Raw genomic sequence first — 23,829 nt, forward strand, 5'->3', positions numbered from 1 at the left:
AGGGAGGCAGAAAGTCGGAGAAGGGAGAGGGGTGATTTATTATTATTATTTTTAATAATTTTTAAAATATAATTTTAAATGATATATTAATTGAGATCCTTCTATTTTTAGAATTTAGAATTTAATTTTTATTTTAAAATGTAAATTTTATTTTTTATTTAATTTAGTTTTAATTTTAGTAATTTAAATTCATATAATTTAAATTTTACAATTTATTTTAATTATATTTAATTTAATCATTTTAAAGTAAATTGTACGATATTTTAAAAAAATTACGACTGTGATATTCGCAGAAACCACAATAATATCTATTATTTTCACAACCTTAATAAACACGACACGATATAAAACGTGACAGTAAATACTATTTAAAACACTGATTGTAAGTCTAACAATAAAAGCTGAAGAAGAAAATACAAGAATTTGGCTTCATGCCTAGAAGTTAGAATGCAGCAAAATCCTTGATATTGAGCCGATTCTGCGTGTTTGCTTCGCTTTTTTGTTATTATGGAACCGCCATTATTATCATCGGTGCTCTTAAGTTTCGGCCTTTTCTTTACAGTGTTTCCATATTTTGTTGAATCACAATCATCTAACAGAAGTCCGCCACCTCCTCCTCCTCCTCCTATTACACCACCGCCACCGCCACTGCCCCCACCCCCACCAATTCCTCCTCCTCCTCCATCTTCGCCGCCACCCCCGCCTTCTCCGCCACCACCGCCGGCGGCAGAGCATCACCAGAAACGAAGCAATCATCATTGGTGGCGGCGGCCACCACAACATTCACATAATCACAAGGTCAATACGGGGCAAAAGCTTGGGCTTTTGTTCATCGGCATTGCTATCATCTTGCAGTTTGGTGTTGCTGGGTTCTTGGTTTTGAAGAGAAGGCAGCTGTTGAAAGTCAATGGCAAGTACGAGACTTGTTCTTCTTCTTCATGAAATATCCGCTAAGATTTTGGGTTACATTGGCAATTTGATTCATTTTTAGGGAGTTCTTTTATTGGTTTGAAAAAGAAAAAAGAAATCATCCGATGAGCTGAGAAAGGGATCACGAATATTGCAGATATGGGTCCTTGCTGAGATCTTCTGTAAATGGGTAGTTCTTTTATTTACCATTTTTGCTTGTTTAAATTTTGTTGCTGTTTTGTCTGTTAATTCTTTCCCCGGTTTCTGTCTACTCGGATTGTTATTCTGCATAGAGGATTGTTATTCTGCATAGAAGAAAAAACTTCAACTTTTTCCTCAAGCGTTGTTTAGATATTTCTTCTAACTTATCTGGGTGCTCTAACAATATTAAACATCATGGAAGGGATATAGTGGATTCGATGAACATTTTCTTTCAGATTTATATATTTTGTACTTTGCTTTTCCCCTATAATTCTAAGAAGAATGCTTCTTGTATCATTGGCAACATGATTATGTGTTTGTGTGATGCAAAACCTATTGGTTTAGTTGCATCAATGCGTCTGCTATTGGGATTATATGAACGCTAGACCTTCGATAACTAGACTGCGTAATTGTTACCGATTTTAGAATTTGTGTTGCTTTCTCTTTTTGTGGGAAATTAGGTGATGAGTTTGAGAGATACTTTTGGCATTGGAATTTTCTGAAGGTTGTTAAGTTGCAGACTATTCATGAAGTTGAATTGTTTTCATTGATTCCTTATAAAAATTCATCAAGAAATCTGCAACATACCTAGAATAGAGCTATTACATTTTGGTTGTCACTTGTCCCAATCAAACAGGCAAATCTGCTATATCCATTCTTGTTGGTGGTCTTCTAGGTCTACGTTGAAGCTTGATTATTAACTATGTTAGTTTTGATGTTATTGAAAGCTGAAACTACACTTCTCTTTTCCTTTAAGATGTGTTAATGTAAGAAATTAATCTTTTTTTGTTTAATTAAAGAGTTATAAGCAAGTCTGACACAAATCTTGGTTGGCTTCTTCTGTTACATTTGCGGGTTTTGTGGATTGAACGAATTTGGAAGGACTAACTCTTATTTCGTTTGGTGATTTGATTGGCCTTCAAAGTAGCCAGTAGAGTGGTTTAACCTATAAAGGTGGCCAATGACAACGTAAATTTGGAGAACAAACTCCATAAGAGAAGAACCTGAACTTTCCTAGATACCATCAGGTTTCCAGGATGGGAGGGTTTGCTTTAAAAATAGTTTAAGCATATCTTTTAGGGCCAAGTATTAGCAGGGATGAGCTGTTGTGTTGTGAAAATACTAGATTATCTTTAGTTGATTGATGACAACAAATAAGTAACCAGTCGTCCAATTTCATACTCTGCTTTTGCTCCATTGCTTCTCTGGACATGATAAGGCCGTTTAATTTATCAAGTTATTAATCACACTTGTCGGGGTCATGGTCATCTGGTGTCATTGACACCTAATTCATGTTTTAACACCAACGCTCCACAAGTATGTTATGTTTTTACATTGAGACAGATAATCCATGTTTTAACAGCGAATCTTTTGTGGGATTATGAAAATCCAACATACAATTGCATCGGTGGGGGAAAAGGTTGACAGATCAAATGCTATATTCTTTGTTGAAACAACTTTTGGGGGAAACGATAATGTACAAAGGAAAAAATAAGCATTTTTTTTTTCATTTTTGGGTTTATAAAGAAACAATCAGAACAGGGTCAAGTTCTTGAGGCAACCATACTATTGCTACTAGCTGAAGGCCCAGCACTGGAAACAGGGAGGCCAAACTCTTGCACCGACATCTGCAACATTCATGAAACATAAATATTCAGACCAAACTCTAAAAGGTTCAACAAATAGATTTGGTCTTGTTCATGGTATCAAGTACCATGATCGAGCACTGCATCCAGGTCTAAGCAATCAACAGTGTTTCATATTTTGTGGGATCATTGATCAAATCTTGCCGACATGAAAGTGGAAAATGTGAACGTGTTAATCAAACATGATGCTGATTTATTAGTTTACCCTGAAATTATATATATCTTTCGTATTCTGTTTCAGATAATTAAGAAATGTACTTTATTTGTTGGCTTCTTAGGTATGAAATGTCCTAAAATTAATATGTCGGGTCGACATATCACTGTCGAGAAATATGATTTAAATCACCCCGATAATTTAAGGTGTGTGTTTTATTATTATTACAATGAAACAGCTTTTAATTTTGACTTCATACGAAATCGTCAAGCATCGATTGTCAAAAATCAAAATCATTAAGGTTTTAGTGCGCCATTCATATATGGATTGGGTTGGAGGCCTCGCCAGCCAAGGCATGTGGCATTTCAACCTCGCAAATTTCAGGTTGACTACACAGCCAAAAAAGGCAGACTAAACAGTCGTAATTGTTGTCTACGACCACACCCATCAATGACTTGCTCACAACATATAAAAATCAGAATTTAATTAATTTTTAGTACACATCATTATGTATAAGAGTAAAGCTAATTTATAATCAAATGTGATCAGAGATATATTCAAAATTATTTTGAGAAACAACAAAGAACGATCCGACTTAATACCTAAAACATCAAGTTTTTGTTTTATTACTATGTTTTTTTGGGCTCTCCTACATGCTTCAAAGTATGCATCAATTGACCAATAAATTAATTCAGCAATGACAATAAATTGAATAATAAAAAAAATTATATATAAACTTATTGGATATAAATTCGATACGTCAATAAATTAGTTCTATTTATTTTATTTAAAAATATGAGAAAATGAATATACATAGTATTAATCAAGAGTACTTAAAACTCAATCACAAACTTAGCAATAGTGTATATATAACATGTTTGTAATTAGGGTAAACTACACATTTAATACCTAAACTATTAGTTTTAATCTGTTTTAGTACCTGAACTTTTAATTTTTTAAAAATCATACCTAAAGTTTAGTTTTTGTTTCATTTTTAGTACCCAAACTTAAGTGTTGAAAAATTGAAAGTTTAGATACCAAAACACGTTTAGTACCTAAATCATACTTAAATTTTGAAAAAAAATAAAAGTTTAGATACTAAAACGGGCCAAAACTAATAGTTCAGGTGCTAAACGCGTTAAGTTTTTAAAGATGGGTACTAAAATGAAACAAAAACTAAATGTTAGGTATGATTTTGAAAAAAATAAAAGTTTATGTAATAAAACGGACCAAAACTAATAGTTTAAGTACTAAACCCGGTCAAGGGTTTGATCCTAACGATTGTGAATAGAGCAAATTGAATTGAGAGCTTACCTCATAATAAACTTTTACCAAATCTGATCTAAATTAATTAATCAATAAATTAGATCTAGTAGTTAATTAAAAGAATATGATTATTTTCCCTAATAATATTCCTGGAAATACCTCCCAAATCCAATGAATGATTCAATTACGCGCAACGGCCCCAAAGTTGGCCATAAGTCTAAATGTGCTTTTGTTGCAATAATAACAAAGACTCGATAAAAAGGGTAAAAAGTTAAAACAAATCTAAAGAAACCAAAAGGCAGTCAATGGTCATTTCATCCTCAGTGCTACAGTCTCCCCTCGTGATACATAGAAAAAAGAAGGGCTTGGTGTGCTTGAATAATACTTCACATGCTTGCAGTTGTGAACATTTCAACATTCCACAAAAATTGTAAGGAAGAACAGAGACCTGGGAGACTTTTCTCAGCCATGATAGTAACATAACAGGAACTGGTGGTAGAGATCGTCATGCGTCCCCGTTCATATTGTCAAGACATTGTACTGAAATCTATACCGGCCATACATCGATGAGCATGGTGCTGAAATATACATACAACCTGACCAATTTAAGAAACAAACAATGGAGAAAGTGAAGCAGGAGAGCCTATAATTTAATAAGATTTTGATTAGTATGTACATATATTATATGTGGCCAGCTAGTAACCTGGTTATTTAAACAGCGGGCTTGTTTTCGATATACCACTGCAGTTATTTAGTTTGAGCCGCATGTTTTGGATTTTAACACCTGCTCGTCGATGGTTTTTCATATAAAACTCCAACTGTTTAGGTAGGTTATTAGGTGGTTGATCAAGACGTTTATATCCCTATTTTATATACAAATTGCAGGAATTAAAAAAGTCTTCCCTGACTTTTGATGCGTCACCTTAATCTAATATAACCATCTTATCCAATACTTTGAACAAACCACTGGTTTTTGACATTTGCCCTTTTTTTTTACCCGGTTTCATTAATATATCGAACTGTATTCTGGTTATAAGCAAGAAGAAGGTGACACAGATCAGGGTTTGTGGAGCAAATTATTTAGTGTGAAAAGACTGAAAACTCCAAAGATTAATTTGACTTAGGAAATAATGCAACTTTCGTATTGTGTCGAATCTGTCCCACACTTCCACCCACAAAAGCGATACAGGAACCTGCGGAGAAGAGCCAGTAGCCAAATGAAATCATAACTGTTCTCAATGATCAGCCGATTCAGATTGCAGCCTCCAAGAAACCAGCTATGAAACTACATAGAACCTTAAATTCATGCATATGACTAAAAACAAACACACCGATTGATGACGTTATTTTCTGTCTCTTAATAATATGAACCATCGAATAGCTTTTCTGCTGATGCATTATCCTTTTCGCCTAGTCTTTAGGCTGCAGGGCCCAAAGTCAATCCACTTTCTGGTCAGTATGGAGACTTTGATTTCCGGAATTCATTATTTAAATGCAACGAGGCTTGGGAGAGAATATTGAGAATTCTGGGATCAAACAAGAGGTGTTGGTTATGGTCTGGTCATCCATCTTTTGATACAATCACATTTTTTATTCCTTTCCTGCTCAGCCTTATTTAAACCCCCTTTGAGGATCAACTGGGAACCTAACACACACGAAAAGAAACAACTTTCAATAAAAAATGAAGCTCAAAAGGTATTTGTCTTGGAAAAACATCCTCCCGATTTGCATCAAACCCCAAGTTTCATCCTCAAGGCCAAAAGTTCATCCTTCGAAACGATGTTCTAGCCAAAGGCTATCACTCTCTGATATTAGCCACTGTGACTCTCCACTGTTACTGAGTGATCTGTCCAATTCTCTTGTAAGCCTTCATGTGTTTACCCTCAAGGAGCTCGAACTGGTAACTCATATGTTCTCCAAAAGTAATCATCTCGGTGAGGGTGGGTTTGGACCTGTTTACAAAGGGTTCATCGATGAAAATCTCAGACCTGGTTTGAAGGCTCAATCTGTTGCTGTTAAGGTCCTTAATTTGGATGGCACACAGGGGAAAAGGGAATGGCTGGTTAGCATTTATATGTTACCATTTTCAATTCTGTTCTTGATGAATTTGTGTTGAAGGTTAGTAAAATATGAATACTAATTCTGATTTTTTTTTTCTTTTTTTCACAGGCTGAAGTTATTTTCTTGGGGCAATTAAAGCACCCTCACCTGGTGAACTTAATTGGATATTGCTACGAGGATGAACACAGGCTTCTGGTATATGAATACATGGAACGTGGAAGCTTGGAACATCAGCTATTTAAAAGTTAGTTTTGCTGTTCAACTTCTTTAACATTTGAATCAATATAATCTTGTTCGCAGAACTGATAATTGTATTATTGTTGCCTTTAATGCAGGATATGGTCCACCATTGCCTTGGCTAACAAGACTGAAAATTGTTGCTGGAACTGCAAAAGGCCTAGCTTTCCTCCATGAAGAAGAGAAGCCAGTCATATATCGGGACTTCAAAACTTCAAACATTTTATTAGACTTGGTAAAAATAAATTCCTTGGCCTTGCCTTAATACAATGAGTTAAAGACTAAAGAGAAACTGATAAGTATAAGGTTTACTTTATTACCAGGCTTACAATGCCAAGGTCTCTGATTTTGGATTGGCAACTGACAGTCCAGGAGAAGAGGAAACTCATGTTACGACTTGCGTCATGGGCACAGAAGGCTATGCCGCTCCCGAATATATATCGACTGGTAACTACAATAGTTCAACTTATCTCTATTCTACATATATTAATCTTGAATTCATAATAATCATAATAGTCGATATGGACTAATGTGATTTATGGTTTTTCAGGGCATTTGACGACTATATGCGATGTGTTCAGCTTTGGAGTGGTACTTCTAGAGCTGCTGACAGGGAGACGATCCGTGGACAAGACCCGACCTGATCGAGAGAAGGGCCTTGTGGAATGGGCAAGGCCACTTTTGAAGGGCCCTCGTAAACTCCACAGAATAATGGACCCAAGACTCGAAGGACAATACTCAACCGAGGGGGCTAGAAAGGCTGCTGCATTAGCTTATCAGTGTCTTAGCAACCACCCCAAATCTAGACCAACCATGCGCAACGTGGTCAAGGCATTACAGCCTCTCCTTGACCTCACTGACATCCCAATTGGCCCCTTTGTTTACGTTGTCCCAAGTCATGACAACGAGGAGCCAATTGCTCAGAAGATTGAAGAAAGATATGAGAAGCAATGCAGTGAATTGAGAAAATTGGTGTGGAAAAAGAAGGAAAGGAAAAGGAAAACCGAATCCCTCGCCGAAAAGGTCGAAAGCATAGACGTGTAGTTAAACCATCAAGGTCTCGGAGAATCTATTCAGACACTGATTTGTATAAAACTCTAGGGTCTAGTTTGTATTCTCCCAAGCACTAGATATACCAAGGCAATATACCATACTTTTAATCACACTGTACATCAAGATTATGGTTTTTTTCCTCCATTTTCTCCTTAAAGAGTCAATGGAATAATATAAATTCCTATTTTTTTTCGTTTATCGTTAAACTTAACGCATTTTCCATTTGATCTATCCAGGTCCCCCACCCAGTGTTTCCATATCTTTTTCTACGAAAAGCGTTTTGTTTCTGCATTGAAAAAAAACAGACGCCATTTGTTAATATCCAGATGTTCTAAAATTTTCTAAAATAACTTTAACTGGGTTTCTCTAATCAAACTCTTAATTTTCTCTCCCGCGTCGAAATTAGATATTATATTTCGAGAGATTAATTATCAAAAAAAATTAACATCAATCGTATATATATATATTAGAAGATAGCGACGTGCATAATGATCGCCCAATAAAATAAACACTAAAAATTCATGTGAAAAACCCTTTCGGAAAAAATTACGGATAGAATAGGAAAAAAATTACTAATGTTAAAAGAAGAAAAATACAACAGGACAACTTAATCTCTAACCTTAGCCATTGGTATTTATTTGTAGCATGGATACTTTGATTACAAAGCAAACTTATAAAATAAAAATCTACTCAAAATAAATTTTCTATATAAAGGAAAAATAAAGTTTCTACTTATAATCAAACTATGTTTCTTATTTTCTTTAATTTATATATTAATTAATTTGTGTTACTTTGAATTTAAGTTAAACTCTAACAAAACTCCACTTTGACTTAAATTATGTAAGTGCGAACGTTTCAAGACAAAATACTCAAATTTGATGAGACTTCCAAACTCAACAAAATCAATTTTTCACTCCACCGAACAAATTCTCCACATCAAAAACATATTCTCCAATTCTTGCACAAAACCCCTTAGATGGGTAATTCATCAACAATAATTGATAACTGAATCCAAAGCTTGCCCAAATTTGAATTTAGTCTTCACATCGGTAAGGAAATCATAAGTGCTAATTTTACTCACAACTTGTTCACTACAAGCAATATCATGCACAACATCAACTTGATCATCAATAGCAATTCTATTTTTTTTTTGTTATGTTCACAGAACAAATTTTTCTCTCGAATATGTTATGCCCACATAACTGAACTCACTTTTCCTTCTCAAACCTGTTATGCCTCGAATATAACATTTTTCTGCTCCTAAAACCATTATGCCCACGAAATACAACACTTTTAAGCTCCCAAAACTATTATGCCACGGTTGTTTTGTTCACCAAAAAATCATCATTTGCCACGAAGGGAAAATTAATAGTTCATCTTATATAATTATTGAACCATGCAAAATATAAAATTTGACAGTCTTTCTCTACCATTTCATCAGAAAAAAGAGAGCTCTTACAAATTTACGCACCTCTGCCTTCCACAACATGAATCTAGTATTGTGATCCAACATCAGAATTTCATACTTTAAATATATCATTATCATGATCGAGTCAAACAATATGAACTCTCTAATACCAATTTATTAAAAGATAATGACATGCATACTGATCACCCAATAAAATAGATACCAAAATTTTACATGAAAAATCCTTTCAGAAAAAAATCATGGGCATAAAAAGAGAAAATTCACTAATGTCAAGAGAATAAGAATATAAGATGGTCTTCATGGACAACCTAATCTCTAACTTTAATTATAGTATCTATTTATAGGGATATATGTTTGATTATAAAGGAAACTTACAAAGTATAAATCTACTCAAAGTAAGTTTTCTACATAAAAGAAAAATAAAGTTTCTACTTCTAATCAAATTAGGTTTCTTAAATTTGTATATTAATTAATTTGCATCACTTTAAATTCAAGCCAAACTTTAACATTATCAAATATTTATAAATAATTTTATAATGCAAATGTAGATTTAATAATATGTTTTCAGATAAATATTTCACTTTAGTTTTCCTTGAAAAGTAAATAGAATGAAATTATAAAATGAGATCTTCACATTTAACGATCTTAAAATGTTGAAATTAAGAATTAAAAATGTTTAAAATAATATGTCAGGTTAATTTTAATCTATTCATAATTGAGAAGGAAGATTAAATCTTATTTCTTTTTATATTTCTTTTCATTTTGTTTTTATTTAAAAATAGTATAAAAAAGAAATTATAAATGTGATAATTTAGAGAAATTATTTAATAAATGTATTTTACCGCGTCATCCATCATCCTAATCACTAAAATATCTCATCTCACGTTTCTTATTCCATGTCATTAATTATTTCATAATTAATTATCTAATTTCATATTTACATGAAAAGAAAGGTGAAGAAGATTCATCATTAAAAAATGACATGTAGGAGAAAAAGGTGAGGAAGATTATTTTTAGTGATTAAGATCATAAATAACATGGTGAGAGGAGTTCATATAATAATTTTTCAAAGAATTGAGAAATAAGAATAAAAATAATATTAAAATAAAAATCCAAAAAAACCAAGTTTTTATATGTAGATATATATCAATTATATCTCATCAATATTTTATTAATTTAAAAAAATTACTTTTAAGAAAAATAATTATTTTAGAAAATAAGTTTAAATTCACATATTTAAGCTTTTAATTTATTATAATTTAAATTATATATATATCAAAAAAATTATTTTAGGAATATTAGTTTAATTTGTCCATATATAAATATATAGTAATATAAAATTTTAACAATTTTAAAATAAAGAAAAATCAAATATTTTAAGGGATCAAATAAAAATTTTAAAAAAAATCAAGAGGTCTAATGACAAGTTCTCCAAAATTTGGGGGGCATGGCCCCCTCTAATCCCCTGTAAGATCCGTCATTGTTATCCTGAAACATTCATCTTCAAACCAATTCACTGTTTATGAGATGCTGTTGATTAGTGAAGCATACCTAAATCTGTTCTGGATTTTATGTAAAAATCCCCATTGGATTCGGCTGTGGAATTGTGTATTAGTGCCACGAACAAGCATTAACTGCCCAGTTGTTACCCTCCATTAGTGTGAAATCGATGTGAAGGCTAAGCAGCTGTGGAGAATTCTTTGATTAGGAGAGGAAATGTTGCACATAAGTAAACGGGATAATCATAGGAGAAAGCGGAAAGGAAGATTGAACAGACATTATGATATTGACTGAAACGACCGTTGATAGTTAATACAGTAAAGAATTAATAGAAATATATATGAACATGACTATTAATAAGGCTGAAATGTTGAAAGAGTTTTGAGAGTTCTTTTTATGTTTGGACTGATTTTTATTTATAATTCTCAATAATAATAGTTTAAAAATATAGCATTAGGTGAGAATTATGAGTAATAAAAAATTTAGATTGTTAGACCAATAGCAATTTATTTTAGTGAAATATTCTTTAATTAAGGTCGAGTTTAAATTTTGACATATACGAATATAATTGTCCCCATAATAAGTCTTTGTAAAATCTAATTTATATTAACCGATCAATAGATCAAATATTAATGATTAATTTTAAAAAGAATTAGACTGTAAATAATAACAGACAATGAACAAGAATTTATTATATCTATGTAAAAAAATATGGAAAACAGTCGATATTAAAAAAAACACATCAACATATACATTTATTTTAAATGAGATATAAAAGAAGTGGTATCAATACTTATTAAAAAAAATATTGAAAGAAACAATACATCAACATTAATATTTATCTTAAATGAGATATCAACCTTGTTACTCAAGTAAGTGTTATTAGAAAATTGTTTGATAGTTGAATTTCTTAGTGGTCTTAATGGTTAAAGGAAGTGTTATTCTCCTTTGAGGTCTTGACTTTGAACATATGTATTTGTAAAGTGTATGCGCATTTTTAATAATTAAAAAAAATTATAAACAAATATTATTTTATAATCACCCTAACAAATATATTACACCGTTACAAAAAAAGATAATCAAAATTATCTACATGTATATATTAAAAAAAACTTAGATGCTTAATTAATATCATATTTAACAAACTGCACAAGGATTAATAAGTAATGTTCAGAAAGAACTCCATCCATCAATGCCCTGAACTTTTTCCAATAGGCCTTGAACTTATTCTTAAATAAGTACGAAGGAAGGAATTATTAGGTTTTTTGTTTTAAACCCAAGGCATATGTATTTGCAACATTAGAAACGGGCCTTTACGTGCATAACAAGGCTGAAGGCTTTATAGCTTTGCCCCGTTGCAACTTTAGGCAGCTCGCTTAGTGTCAATCTTATTCAAAGGAAAAAGAAAAAAACACACCCAATTATCTTATGATATTCGATTTGACTCATCTATACTATTTGGTAGGCTTATGATGTGACTAAAATCTATTATTAGATAGATCACCAGATACAGACAGAAGCAACTGTTGATAGAATTATTTCATCTATATTATTGTTCTTTTTAAAAAGAATTATGAGTATATCTCTTTATATATGAATGACATATAATTAAAAGATTCAGGGTATTTGTGTCTCTATATTAAATTGAATTTATTATTTTTTGATTTTATGATTTTTTTTATCAATTTAACTTTTTAAAATTGTTTAATTACATCATTTTATATTCTAATTTTAATTTAAAATCCCTAAATCTTATACTCTAAATTATAACCCCTAAACCTTATACTCTAAATCATAACCCCTAAACATCAAACACTAAATATTAAACCCTAACTTAAAACCCTAACCAATATTACCTTTCAAAAAAATAAACAATAGTAAATATTTTAAACATTGATGTAATTGAATAATTTCGAGGACTAAATTGATGCAAAAATATCATATGGACGAAAATGATAAATTATGTTTACTACAAGACAAAAATGACCCCTAAACTTCATTAAAAATATTATTCATAAAATTATAATTGTTTTTTTTTTGTAAAATCGTAATTAGAGTGTTGAGTAAAAACATATATTTCAATAAAAAATATTTCATAAAATTTTAAAAAGGGAAATCAACTAAAATATATTATTTCAATAGATCAAAAATGCCTGATGAGTTGGGATGAAGGTTTTAGACAGGTTACGGTGGAATCATATAACAAGAATGCGATTAATATTTTCGATGAATCTACGAATCGTTGAGGAGGAAGCTCTTTCCTGTCGCACATTGTTAAGCTAAGACACCGTAACTGGTATGTTACTTTTCGGTATGTTCCAAGAGAGGGAAATCGAGTAGCTGATTTCTCAGTCAAGTTGGCCACTGATTCTATTTTTGATGTTCAATACTTGCGTAATCCTCCGGATGTTGTTCTTTCACTGCCGCATGACGAGTTACATGTTACGGTTTAGTACTTTGGCTTGTGGTTGTTTTCTTGTACTTTTCCTGACTTGTTTAAGTCTGTTGTTTTGTTGTCTTAGTATTACTAGTCGTACTCTTTTACTTCGATTAGGTTTAAGGGGATTTAACGAGGCATCGGTAATACTCGCTGTGTATGATCATTTTTTTAACGCATTCATACCTTTTTCACCAAAAAAAAAACAATGCATGTAACAAATAAAAAACAATACTATAAATTAAAATTTTATAGGTTGAAGTTCTGTATGTTTTAGACTTAGTTACAAGATTTTATTAGATTTTGCGCCATAATAACGGATTATGTGGTTAATTCTTTTTAAATCCGAGTATAAAATGGAAACTTTATTTGGTAAAAAAAAGTAAAATATACTAAATACTGGAAGATGCACAGTAAAACAGTGAGGTAAAAACATATAAAAATTTAGATACAAATAAACAAAAGTTAAAATTAAAATTTTACATATTATAAATTAATATTTTTTTTCCTCTCATTCTCTCCTAAATTGAGATATTAAAAAACAAAAGAAAGCGAGAAAAATGAAAAATATTTAACTAACTTGACTGATAAAAAATATATGCAAAGAAGGGAAATGAAAATATTATACTTAATTTTCCTTCACCTCCACTTCGAACACACTGTTGAATATTTGTGGGTGAAACCAATGCTTGCCCGGGCTTTAACAGCATTGCCTGTTGACTAAGAGATCAATGGCTGGCATTTGGATCCTTCAAAACGGACAAATTAAAAATACAAACAATAATATATTTTCAATGAAAGAACACTAATTGATTTATTAAAAGCTTACATTTATAAATTAAACGACTGAAAGTAGTGTTTCTCTTCAACATGATTGTGTCCATCCGGTTAAAGATAACGCACGTTCCAAACTAGTTGAAATATGAAACAGCATCTGTGATTTATATTTCGTTGAGGCAATTGACCAGAATGTTGAGGCGAAGTAGTTGGCAGAGAGAGAGTTATTGATCCGCGTCCTCCGTGGGATCTTATCAGGGCATTTTTTTAATATACTTTGTTTTTCCTCGAGAAAATCATCAACATGTGCGGCGAGTACAGTACTCCACGTGGTTACGAACACCGATATATTATTGAATAATTTAATTTAATGATTTGTAAGATACATCAGGTATGCTGTTTTGTTGATCGAGATGAATTATTTTAGCGTATTTTCATTTTTGGTAGGGTAATAAATGTAATTGAAAAATACTTGAAAGAAACGAATTATAGAAGCAATGGTCATTCCCCTGGAACACGTGGACGTAATCTTTCGCATTTACTGTTATATAGTTATATTCTAACAGTTTTGAATATGTTCCTCAGTTGTCAAGTAATTTCTCCATACGTTAGAACCCGTTGTCAAGTCAAATATTGTTTTAAGTCTGTAGTGTAAAGAAAGCAAAAGAACGCTTTGAAACCGTCGGCTCGGTTCCCAGCCCTGGTTTTTGAGATTTCTTGACATATCGGTCACACTGCAAAAGTGGTAACATCAACTTTAAAGTGAAACTGCTAATGTATATTCCACTCATATTTCCCATTTTGGCAGCTCTGGTAAAGTTATCAATTTTCTTAACCTCTGTTTGTTTACTGGTAAAAATACCAGTAGAAAATTAGCAATCTGGAAAAGCAATGGAACAAGGGAAATTATAGCATCTTCAGATAACTTTTTTACATTTCTTATATAGATTTTGATAACATGAGCCTGCAGAAAATAAAAGAGAAAGTTGGAGGGAGAAAAACTTAAAGAAACCCCTGAAAAAAAAATACTAAAACGTTTCAAAAGAAATAGGTTCGAGGACGATTTGATACAGTAGCGGAAGGATAATTAGCGAAGGAAACACCCATGAAAGGGACAGCAAAAGTGGACTCCATAAACATTCTTTGATGCATAGCCTCCACGGTTGAACCTGCTTCAACGAGGCCCTTAACCAAATCGTTGTAATATTTCTTCATCTTCGTCAACACGCAGGTATACTGCAACTTCAGCCACCTTAGCCTCATCTTCTTCAAAACTTTCACTATGAAAAGCCCTCGCCGTGGTTTCTTCCCACCAAGTCGAACTGTGGGTAACTTCTTAAGGCGCTTCAGGCGTAGGAAGAAACCTCTCCTCCGTGCTTGGCATTGGGATGCGGTGACTACATCCTACATGGGTCTGACGGGGAGGTTTGGTGGTGGTTGACTGATCTACGGCCATGTTGATATAAGGTTGTGGACGACGAGAAGGGAACACAAATAGTTGGTTTATATAAGACGGAAGAGAAAGAGTCCACTATATGGAGACAAAATCATCATATAGGATGGCCTCCCTTCGGCTTTTGTTACATTATCCTTTTACACAATGTAAAATTCTTTTATATTTATATATATAAGATCGATGGATGAGCGAAAATTGATGACTTAGATTAGCAATAGTAAATGAAGAAATATTCACTAAAAAAATAAAGAGTTAATCTCAACTATTTTCACCCATCTAACGGTTCTAAATCTATGTAAAACTATTTAGTTTTACGTTGTGTAAGTGGATCTTTAACACACATGTAATACCCCAAAGTGGTTTAAGTGATCAAAATAAAAAGAAAGGTAAAAGTTCGTGTTTAAAGTATAAAGGTTGGGGATTTGTTTGATAATTTATCCAAAAAGATTGACTAATACAAATCCTAAAATTAGGAAATGATGTATTTTCTCTTACCTTAAAAGACCATAATAACTTCTTAAATTTTATATTCGACCTATTCATCCAATAAAAAGATATTTTAATGGAAAAATGGCCTTTTTGACATTCCATAGAATGAATAAAAACTATAGAATGTTTAGGAATGACATGTGATATATTATGGACCATAAATATGCAAGGGCAAAATAATTCTTTCATTTTGAAATGGTTAAAATAGTATCAGTTATAATATAACCATTATTTTAAAAAAAAAGGAAGTAAACTTACCTTCTTCCCAAGCTGCCGTGGGTTTCAAAGGTAAGTACAATTTTTTTATTTGATTTTACCTTCCAATTTAATTGGATTTTAAGGTTAGTGCATGAAATATAAAATTGATCTTATTTGAATTATCTTTTATTTGTCACTAATAATTTATGGTTTTCTTATATTATACGATTGGGTAGAAATATTTCATGTTTTAGTGTTTGGTGATTTATGGGATTTAAAGTTTGGATATGATGAATTGGGCGTTGTTCTATTAATTCCATACTTGAATAAGTGATGAAAAATTAATTGAAAATAGGAGAAAAAAGTTTTGGTCAAATAGGGTTTTATATGGATTGTTTGAATTAGTGATTCTATATGAAGATTAAATGGTTCTTATTGTTTAGATATGATGTTTGAAAAATAAATTCATGCTTGAATGCCTAAGTGACCAAACCGAAAACTTTGTAAAGTTTGGGTTTTATGTGTTAATATTATTTAATGATGAAAATGACTAGAAATGATGTTGCCTTTTGAATAGATTATTGACATGTATTTTGAATTATATATGTTATATAAATAGTGTATGTGTAGATTTCGAGCAAAATCGAGATCCAAGCAAGATCAAAAACAAGGAAAAGATCAAGAACTAAAGCTTATATTTTACTTCACTTTAGTTCGGTAAGGTACTAATGTAAGTACAATATTTTTTGTATTTTTATATATTAGTTATATATATGTTTGTGATAAAACGTAGTAATTATATTTATAAGACAAATGATAAATTTATAAATTATATTATATATATATTATTACAAGCAATGTATATGTTGGTATATATAATAAGGTATGAACTGCCCTATTATGATAGCTGTTATATTGTTAATAAATAAGTAATGTGACGTGATCATAGATATTTAATGTTATAAGTTATTAAATGTTATAAACTATTAAATATTATAGAGGTTTATATATATTGCCCAAGTATATTGAAAGAGTGATTGATATAATGGTGTATCATAGATTTAACGACTTTACAGATTTCATATTGCGGTATGATGCATAGTTTCACCTTTCAAGGTGATTCATAGTATTCCATCTTTCAAGGTGATGCATAATATTCCATCTTTTGAGATGATGCACAGTTTCTTACTTTAGTATGATACATAGTATAGCGCTTACCTTATATATCTTAAATTACTTTGGGCATTGAAAGAAATGAATAAAATATTTGCAGGCTACAGTTTGTGCAATTTATAGAGAATGATGAAAAGAGACTTTTTATGGTTATGTTATTTATGTGGATCTTAGGCAGTCATGTTGCCTAAACTATATGGATGATATGTATTATATTGTTGTTTAAATCTATGTTGTTTATGTCACATTTAATTATTTATTAAATGTGTGTTTTAATTGTGCACAAATAAGTGGTACGAGATAGTGAAGTGAGCAATTTTGCATATGTGTTTTTGGGGTGGATCTACAGAGTATCATAGTAAGTTTTGACATCCTACATGATGATTTTAAATATAGTGACATGTATATATGATATATCTATTTTGTGTTATAAATGGCCATTTTTACCTATTATGGTTACTAATATCCATTTTGTTTGTACTAGTAGATATAAGGTTACTAATTTTATGGATATGCATACTTATTTATTTATTTTGCTAATGATATGAATACATTAATAGTATTAGCATGATTATAAACAAATATGCACATACAAATTTTATAGGTGCAAAAGAAATAGGAGTTATAAGGATTTTTTTTAAAGTATAGTGACATCTTTGTCTCGTAATAGTATGTTACAACACACACAAACACACGCGCACGTCGCACACAATCACACAGCTTTACACACACCATACATAAATAGATTACAAATACACTAAATATATTTACCAATCAAGCACCATGAAGTAATACACAAGTATCTTTTAGGAGTTTCAGTCTCATGCATCAAGCACCCCAAGTAATGGTCGATCGCAGAAAATGAAAAGCTTATTCAGTATTAAGGTGTAGGAAGCTAGCCGGTTGCTTTAAAAAAGCATACCAAGTTTGGGGTGTTCATTAGCAGAAGCATAACCTTGGCGAAAACTAGAAGTGAGACTCAAAAGCATACATGCATATTGCTTACGTCTCTGACAGGCCACAAGAGGATCGATACCAAGTAAATTTATCAGCGTTGATCGCATTCATCATGAAATCTGCTATGTTGTCTTTGGTATGGATTTTATGCATATCTACCGTCCCTTCTTCTACCTTTTCACTAAAAAAGTGGTATTAAACTCGTATGTTCTTTGTCCTTGAATGAAATACTGGATTCCTTGCTAGATGCAAGGCGTTTTGACTGTCACAAAACAGAGAGACATACTATTGATTGCGCCCAAGCTCCTCCAATAGCATCTTCAACCAAATTGCTTCTTTACTGGCTTGTGTAGCTACTACATATTCTGCTTCTGTTGTTGACGTAGCCACAACTGACTGCAATTTTGAAACCCAGCTTACAGCTCCACCAACAATTTTGAACACATATCTTGTAGTAGATTTTCTTTTATCCAAATCCCCTGCATAGTCAGAATCTATATACCCATTGATTAGTAAGTTTGATCCTCCGTAACATAATACAATATTTGAGGTCTCTTTGATATATCTCAGGATCCTCTTAACTGTATTCCAATGCTCTTTGTCTGGATTCGCCTTGTACCGACTAACCACTCCCACTGCTTGTGCAATGTCTGGTCTTGTGCATATCATAGCGAACATTAAACTTCTCATTGCCGATGCATACGACACTCGAGACTTCTCCATCCTCTCTTCTTCACTGCTAGGACTCATACTGGAGGATAATTTGAAGTTAATACGAAGAGGGGTAAAAATTGGCTTACAATATTGCATGTTGAATCTTGACAAGATCTTTTTCAAGTAATTCTTTTATGAAAGCCAAATCTTCCTATTACTTCTGTCTCGGTGAATTTGCATCCCTAGAATCTTGTTTGCTGATCCCAAGTCCTTCATTTCAAATTCCCTAGCCAGTTGTGCCTTCAATTATTTAATATGAGTCCTGCAACCAACATGTCATCCACATACAACATCAATATAACAAAATCGTTATCACCAGACCTCTTGAAATAAGAACAAGGGTATGTATTAAGTCTGTTGTATCCAAGACACATAATAAAGGAATCAAATCTCTTATACCAACACCTCGGCGCCTGCTTTAGATCGTACAGAGATTTGTTCAACCTGCAAACCAAGTTCTTCTTTTCATTTTCTTCAAAACCTTCAGACTGGAGCATGTAAATCTCTTCTTCAAGATTTCCATGAAGAAAAACTATTTTAACATCTAGTTGCTCTAGATGTAAGTTCAGTGTAGCACATATTGCCAAGACTACTCGAACTGTTGTTAGTCGAACCATAGGAGAAAAGATTTCATTGAAATCAATACCTTCTTTTTGAGCATATCCTATGACCACCAGTCTTGCACGATACATCTCCACTTAATCGTCACCATTTCACTTGATTTTGAAGACCCATTTGTTACCAATTGACTTCATTCTTTGTGGTAGTGGCACAAGGTCCCATGTATTATTTTTATGAAGGGCTTCAATTTCTTCTTGCATCGCCATCATCCACAGTGAAGCATCTGAGTTGTTTATTGCTTCATGGTATGTTGATGGCTCACTGTCCTCTGTTAAAAGGCAGTATGCAACATTTCCTTCTATTACATAATCTGAGTGCCAATTGGGACGTCTTCTCACACGATCTGATTGACGAGTTGTTGGAGCTTCAGAACTCTCTGGTTCTTGTTCATCATGCTCTGGTTCTGCCTCAGAAGAATCTCCTTGTTCAAACTCTTTTTCCACATGTATCTGTGTAATCTCTGACTTTTCAGCGCTACTATCTTCTTCTTTTCTTTGTAGCTTATCTTCTACAAAGATAACATCCCTGCTGATGATCACTTTGTGGGCAGTGGGATCCCACAAGCGATACCCCTTGACTCCATCAGCATACCCCAAGAATTTGTATTTCCTGGATTTTGGATCCAGCTTTGAGATTTCTTGGGAGTTGTACACCACGTACACAATACTTCTAAATATATGGAGGTTTGAATAATCAGTTGGTTTACCAATCCACATCTCCATTGGTGTCTTCAGCTCTATTGCAGTTGATGGAGCTCGATTCACCAAATAACAGACGATATTGAATGCTTCTGCCCAGAATGATTTTTCTAGACCTGCATCCCTCAACATTTCTCTTGTTCTTTCTAACAAAGTTATGTTCATCCGCTCTGCCACTCCATTTAGTTGAGGAGCGTTCGCCACTGTGAAGTGTCTTTTAATGCATTTTTTCCTGTAAAAGTCATCAAATTCTTCTCTTGTGTATTCTCCTCCATTATCTATTCTGAAACACTTGATCTTATTTCCATAATCAAGTTCCACCCGCGCTTTGAAGTTTTTGAAAGTTAAAAACACGTCTGACTTCTTCTTAATATGGTACACCCAACATCTCATGGAGTAGTCATCAATAAATGAGACAAAGTATTTTGCTCCACCTAGGGATGTAACTGGTGCTTGCCATACATCAGAGTGAACCAATTCTAGAACATTTTTGGCTCTAAAATTTGATGTGTTGAATTTCAACCGGTGCTGCTTACTTGTTATGCAATGCTCACACAAAGTAAGCGATACATTTGTTAAGCCTGGAAGTAGCTTTTGCTCCACAAGGACTTTCATTCCTTGTTCTGACATGTTTCCAAGTTTCTGATGCCATAGCATTATCGAATCTGAACTACATGAGGCAACAGAGGCTTCTGCTTCTACCAAAGTCTCTCACTTCAGCATGTACAAGTTTGCAACTATCTTTTCACCTTTCAGCACCACAAGCGCTCCACGGAACACATTCATGATTCCTTTCCATGTTTCAATCTTGCTTGCATTATTATCCAACAATCCGTAGGATAATAAATTTTTCTTCAGGCCTTTCACGTGCCGCACATCTCGAACAACTTTAATTGTTCTATCATACATCTTCAGTTTGATTGTTCCCACCCCCAGTGATCTCTAAGGCATGATCATTGCAACTATACACAGATCCTCCTGAGACAGGTTCATAATGATAGAACCATTCTCTTCTTGAGGTCATGTGATATGTTGCTCCCGAATCAATGAGTCATATATCTGCAAATCTTTCTCTGTCTTCCACGGTGGTTGATGCTTCACAACATAGAGCATATCCATCATCTAAAGTGTTTGCGGTATTACCTTGTGGATTGGAGTTTTTATTTAGACTCCAACAATCCTTCTTCAAATGACCATTCTTTCCACAGTTGTAGCACTTTAAATTCTTCTTATTTCTCGACTTCGATTTACCATGTTTGTGACTGCTGCTTTGGTCACGTTCTGTTGATCTTCCTCTCATCGTTGTCAACGCTTCTGCTTGTTGCAGATTTACTTGTCTGTCTTCTTTGTTCTTGCGCCGATTTTCTTCTTGTAGAACAGCAGTTGCAACGTCATCGAATACTAGACTGGTGATATTATTGTTTGTCAAGTTGATAATGAGTTGATTATACGAATCTGATAGACTTTGAAGTAGAAGTTCAGCACGTTCTTGTTCTCCTATTTTACAGCTTAAAGATGTAAGCTGTGAAAATAAAGTGTTCAGTGTATTTAAGTGCTCCGTCACTGAAGTAGATTTTGGCATATGGAGAGTGTACAATTTTCTCTTAAGAAAAATTTTATTGTGCAGCGATGTAGCCTCGTACAGTTTGGTGATATGATCTCATATCTCCTTAGCTGTCTTTTTCTCCTCGATGCTTGACAATACTTCATCTACTAATGCTAGATGAAAGTTTGTCATAGTGTTCTCGTCCATTTCGATCCATTTGTTGTCATCTATGAAATCCACCGGTCTTTCACTGATAGCTGCTAGACAACCGTCTTTCCTCAGGATGACCTTCATCTTCAATTTTCACAATGAGAAATTTCTCCCATTGAATTTTTCAATATCAAATTTTGTTGTCATAGCTTCTTTTACGGATAGCTCCCACTATTTCACTATCGTGAATAGTTCTCTGGAACCTTCAAAGAATGTGTAATATCTTCTTACTTTCTTATATTGGAGGATCCACCTTTTGATGGCAACCACAAAGACAATAAACAAATATTACACACTGAAATCTGGCTTTGATACCAATTGTTGCGGAAGACGGCTATCAGATAGAGAAAAATCACAACTGATAATTTGAGAAAATAAAAAAGAAGATAAAAGAGACACAAAATTTACGTGGAAAACCCCTAAATAATATAAGGTAAAAACACCGGGCAGCGGTAGAAGAATTTCACTATGAGAAAATAGAAATTACAACTTTTCTCGATTTACCAATAAGAAAACGATATAATTCTCTCTTAATAAAAATAAGAAAACAACTCTCTAGAAAACTCTCTAAATTCTCTAGTATTGGGAGAAAGCTAGAATGATTTGGGATGGTTTTGAAGCTAAATGAGCTAGGGTATTTATAGTTGAAGCTTAAGGACTAATCTTATAAATACCCTAAAGTACAATGACTAAAATTGATATTTTACCATTTCTAATTTTCAACAAAAACCAACCCTTTTTGACATTTTTTTCAGTGTAATTTTTTATTATTTATTAACACCTTTAGGTGCATAGTCAACAAAAACATTTTTCATTTAAAAGAAGAAAAAGCTCACCAAAGTGTTCTTTGATTCGTCAAGGTCAAGAAGGGCTTTGCAAGGTTTTCATCCATGATGTCTATATAAATAAACATTAACTGCACCATAAGAGAAAAAAAAGAAAGCATGAAGCTATTTGCACCAGACTGTCAAGTAATTGGAAAAAGTAGAAAAAGAAACGACGCCTGAGAGATTTGAACTCTCACGGGGAAACCCCATGTACTTAGCAGGCACACGCCTTAACCACTCGGCCAAAGCAACATTGATGATTGAATCAAAGACAAGTTTTATTTATATTAAAATATAAATTTCAAACGTAAGCTAACCACATAAATAAAACACGTGTATGCATCTACCTTTTAAGTTTTTAGATTTGTTGAACGACTATTTAATGGTAAGTTTGAAATTTACATTTTCATACATCTTTAAATGCTTATACAATGACATCGAATTTTAATTGATTTACATATAATGTATGAAATTCTATTTTATAATTTCTGTAATAACTAAATTCCAAATTCATAGCAAATATAATATTTTTTTATCAATGATAAACCTATCGATTAATTATATCAATTCGGGTTGAATTGTATTAGTTTTTGTTAGGTATGGCTCATAAATATACTAGTAAAGAGGACAGGAGATGAGGAAGATTGGGAAGAATTGCAGCAGCGAGCGGCAGGAACCATACGATTATGCTTGGCGGACGAGGTCATGTATCACGTCATGCATCTATCGTCTCCAGACGAAATTTGGAGGAAGTTGGAAAGTCAGTTTATGTCCAAATCCTTAACGACAAAACTGTATCTGAAGCAGCGGCTGTATGGGCTGAAGATGCAGGACGATCACGATTTGGCGCAACACGTGAATGTCTTCAATCAAATCGTTTCTGATCTGGCTCGGCTTGATGTGAAAATTGAGGATGAAGACAGAGCGATGATTCTGTTGTGTTCGTTGCCTTCCTCTTACGAACACATGGTGACTACTCTTACATATGGGAAAGAGACTATCAACGTTGAGGAGATTACTGCAGCCTTGTTGGCTCACAACCAGCGGAAGCAGAATGCAGGGGAAAGCTCTCAAGCCGATAGCTTATATGTCAAGGGTAATCGAGATCGTGGACGGAAGCCAGAGAAGGCAGGGTCCGGGAAGCGGAATTCCAGATCCAAATCCAGGGATAAGAAGACGATTCACTGTTACAAGTGCAAGGAGGCGGGACATATGAAGCGAGACTGTCCGAAGTTGAAAAAGCAGACTGATGAGAAGCGTGATGGCTCAT

At 33.2% G+C, this 23,829-nt stretch overlaps 1 protein-coding gene, 1 non-coding gene and 1 pseudogene across 2 annotated transcripts; 2 read left to right on the forward strand and 1 right to left on the reverse strand.

Moving 5' to 3' along the window:
* Positions 1-481: 481 nt before the first annotated feature.
* On the forward strand, positions 482-1,163 carry LOC120196322 (formin-like protein 5). The gene has a single exon (XM_039198148.1). It carries the CDS (start codon positions 508-510, stop codon positions 940-942), a length of 435 nt encoding a protein of 144 aa, XP_039054079.1. The 5' UTR covers positions 482-507; the 3' UTR covers positions 943-1,163.
* A 4,510-nt stretch (positions 1,164-5,673) lies between these two features.
* Positions 5,674-7,725, forward strand: LOC120196321 (annotated as a pseudogene).
* A 15,004-nt stretch (positions 7,726-22,729) lies between these two features.
* Positions 22,730-22,811, reverse strand: TRNAS-GCU. The gene has a single exon. It is a non-coding gene; the product is annotated as a tRNA-Ser (tRNA).
* Between the last annotated feature and the right edge of the window lie 1,018 nt (positions 22,812-23,829).

This window comes from Hibiscus syriacus, unplaced genomic scaffold (assembly GCF_006381635.1).
Source record: "Hibiscus syriacus cultivar Baekdansim isolate YM2019G1 unplaced genomic scaffold, ASM638163v2 tig00117032_pilon, whole genome shotgun sequence".
Taxonomy (NCBI): Eukaryota; Viridiplantae; Streptophyta; class Magnoliopsida; order Malvales; family Malvaceae; genus Hibiscus; species Hibiscus syriacus.

Bases quoted from the DNA above. Each gene is read 5' to 3' on its own strand.
- LOC120196322 (XM_039198148.1), top strand. From the start codon at position 508: ATGGAACCGCCATTATTATCATCGGTGCTCTTAAGTTTCGGCCTTTTC.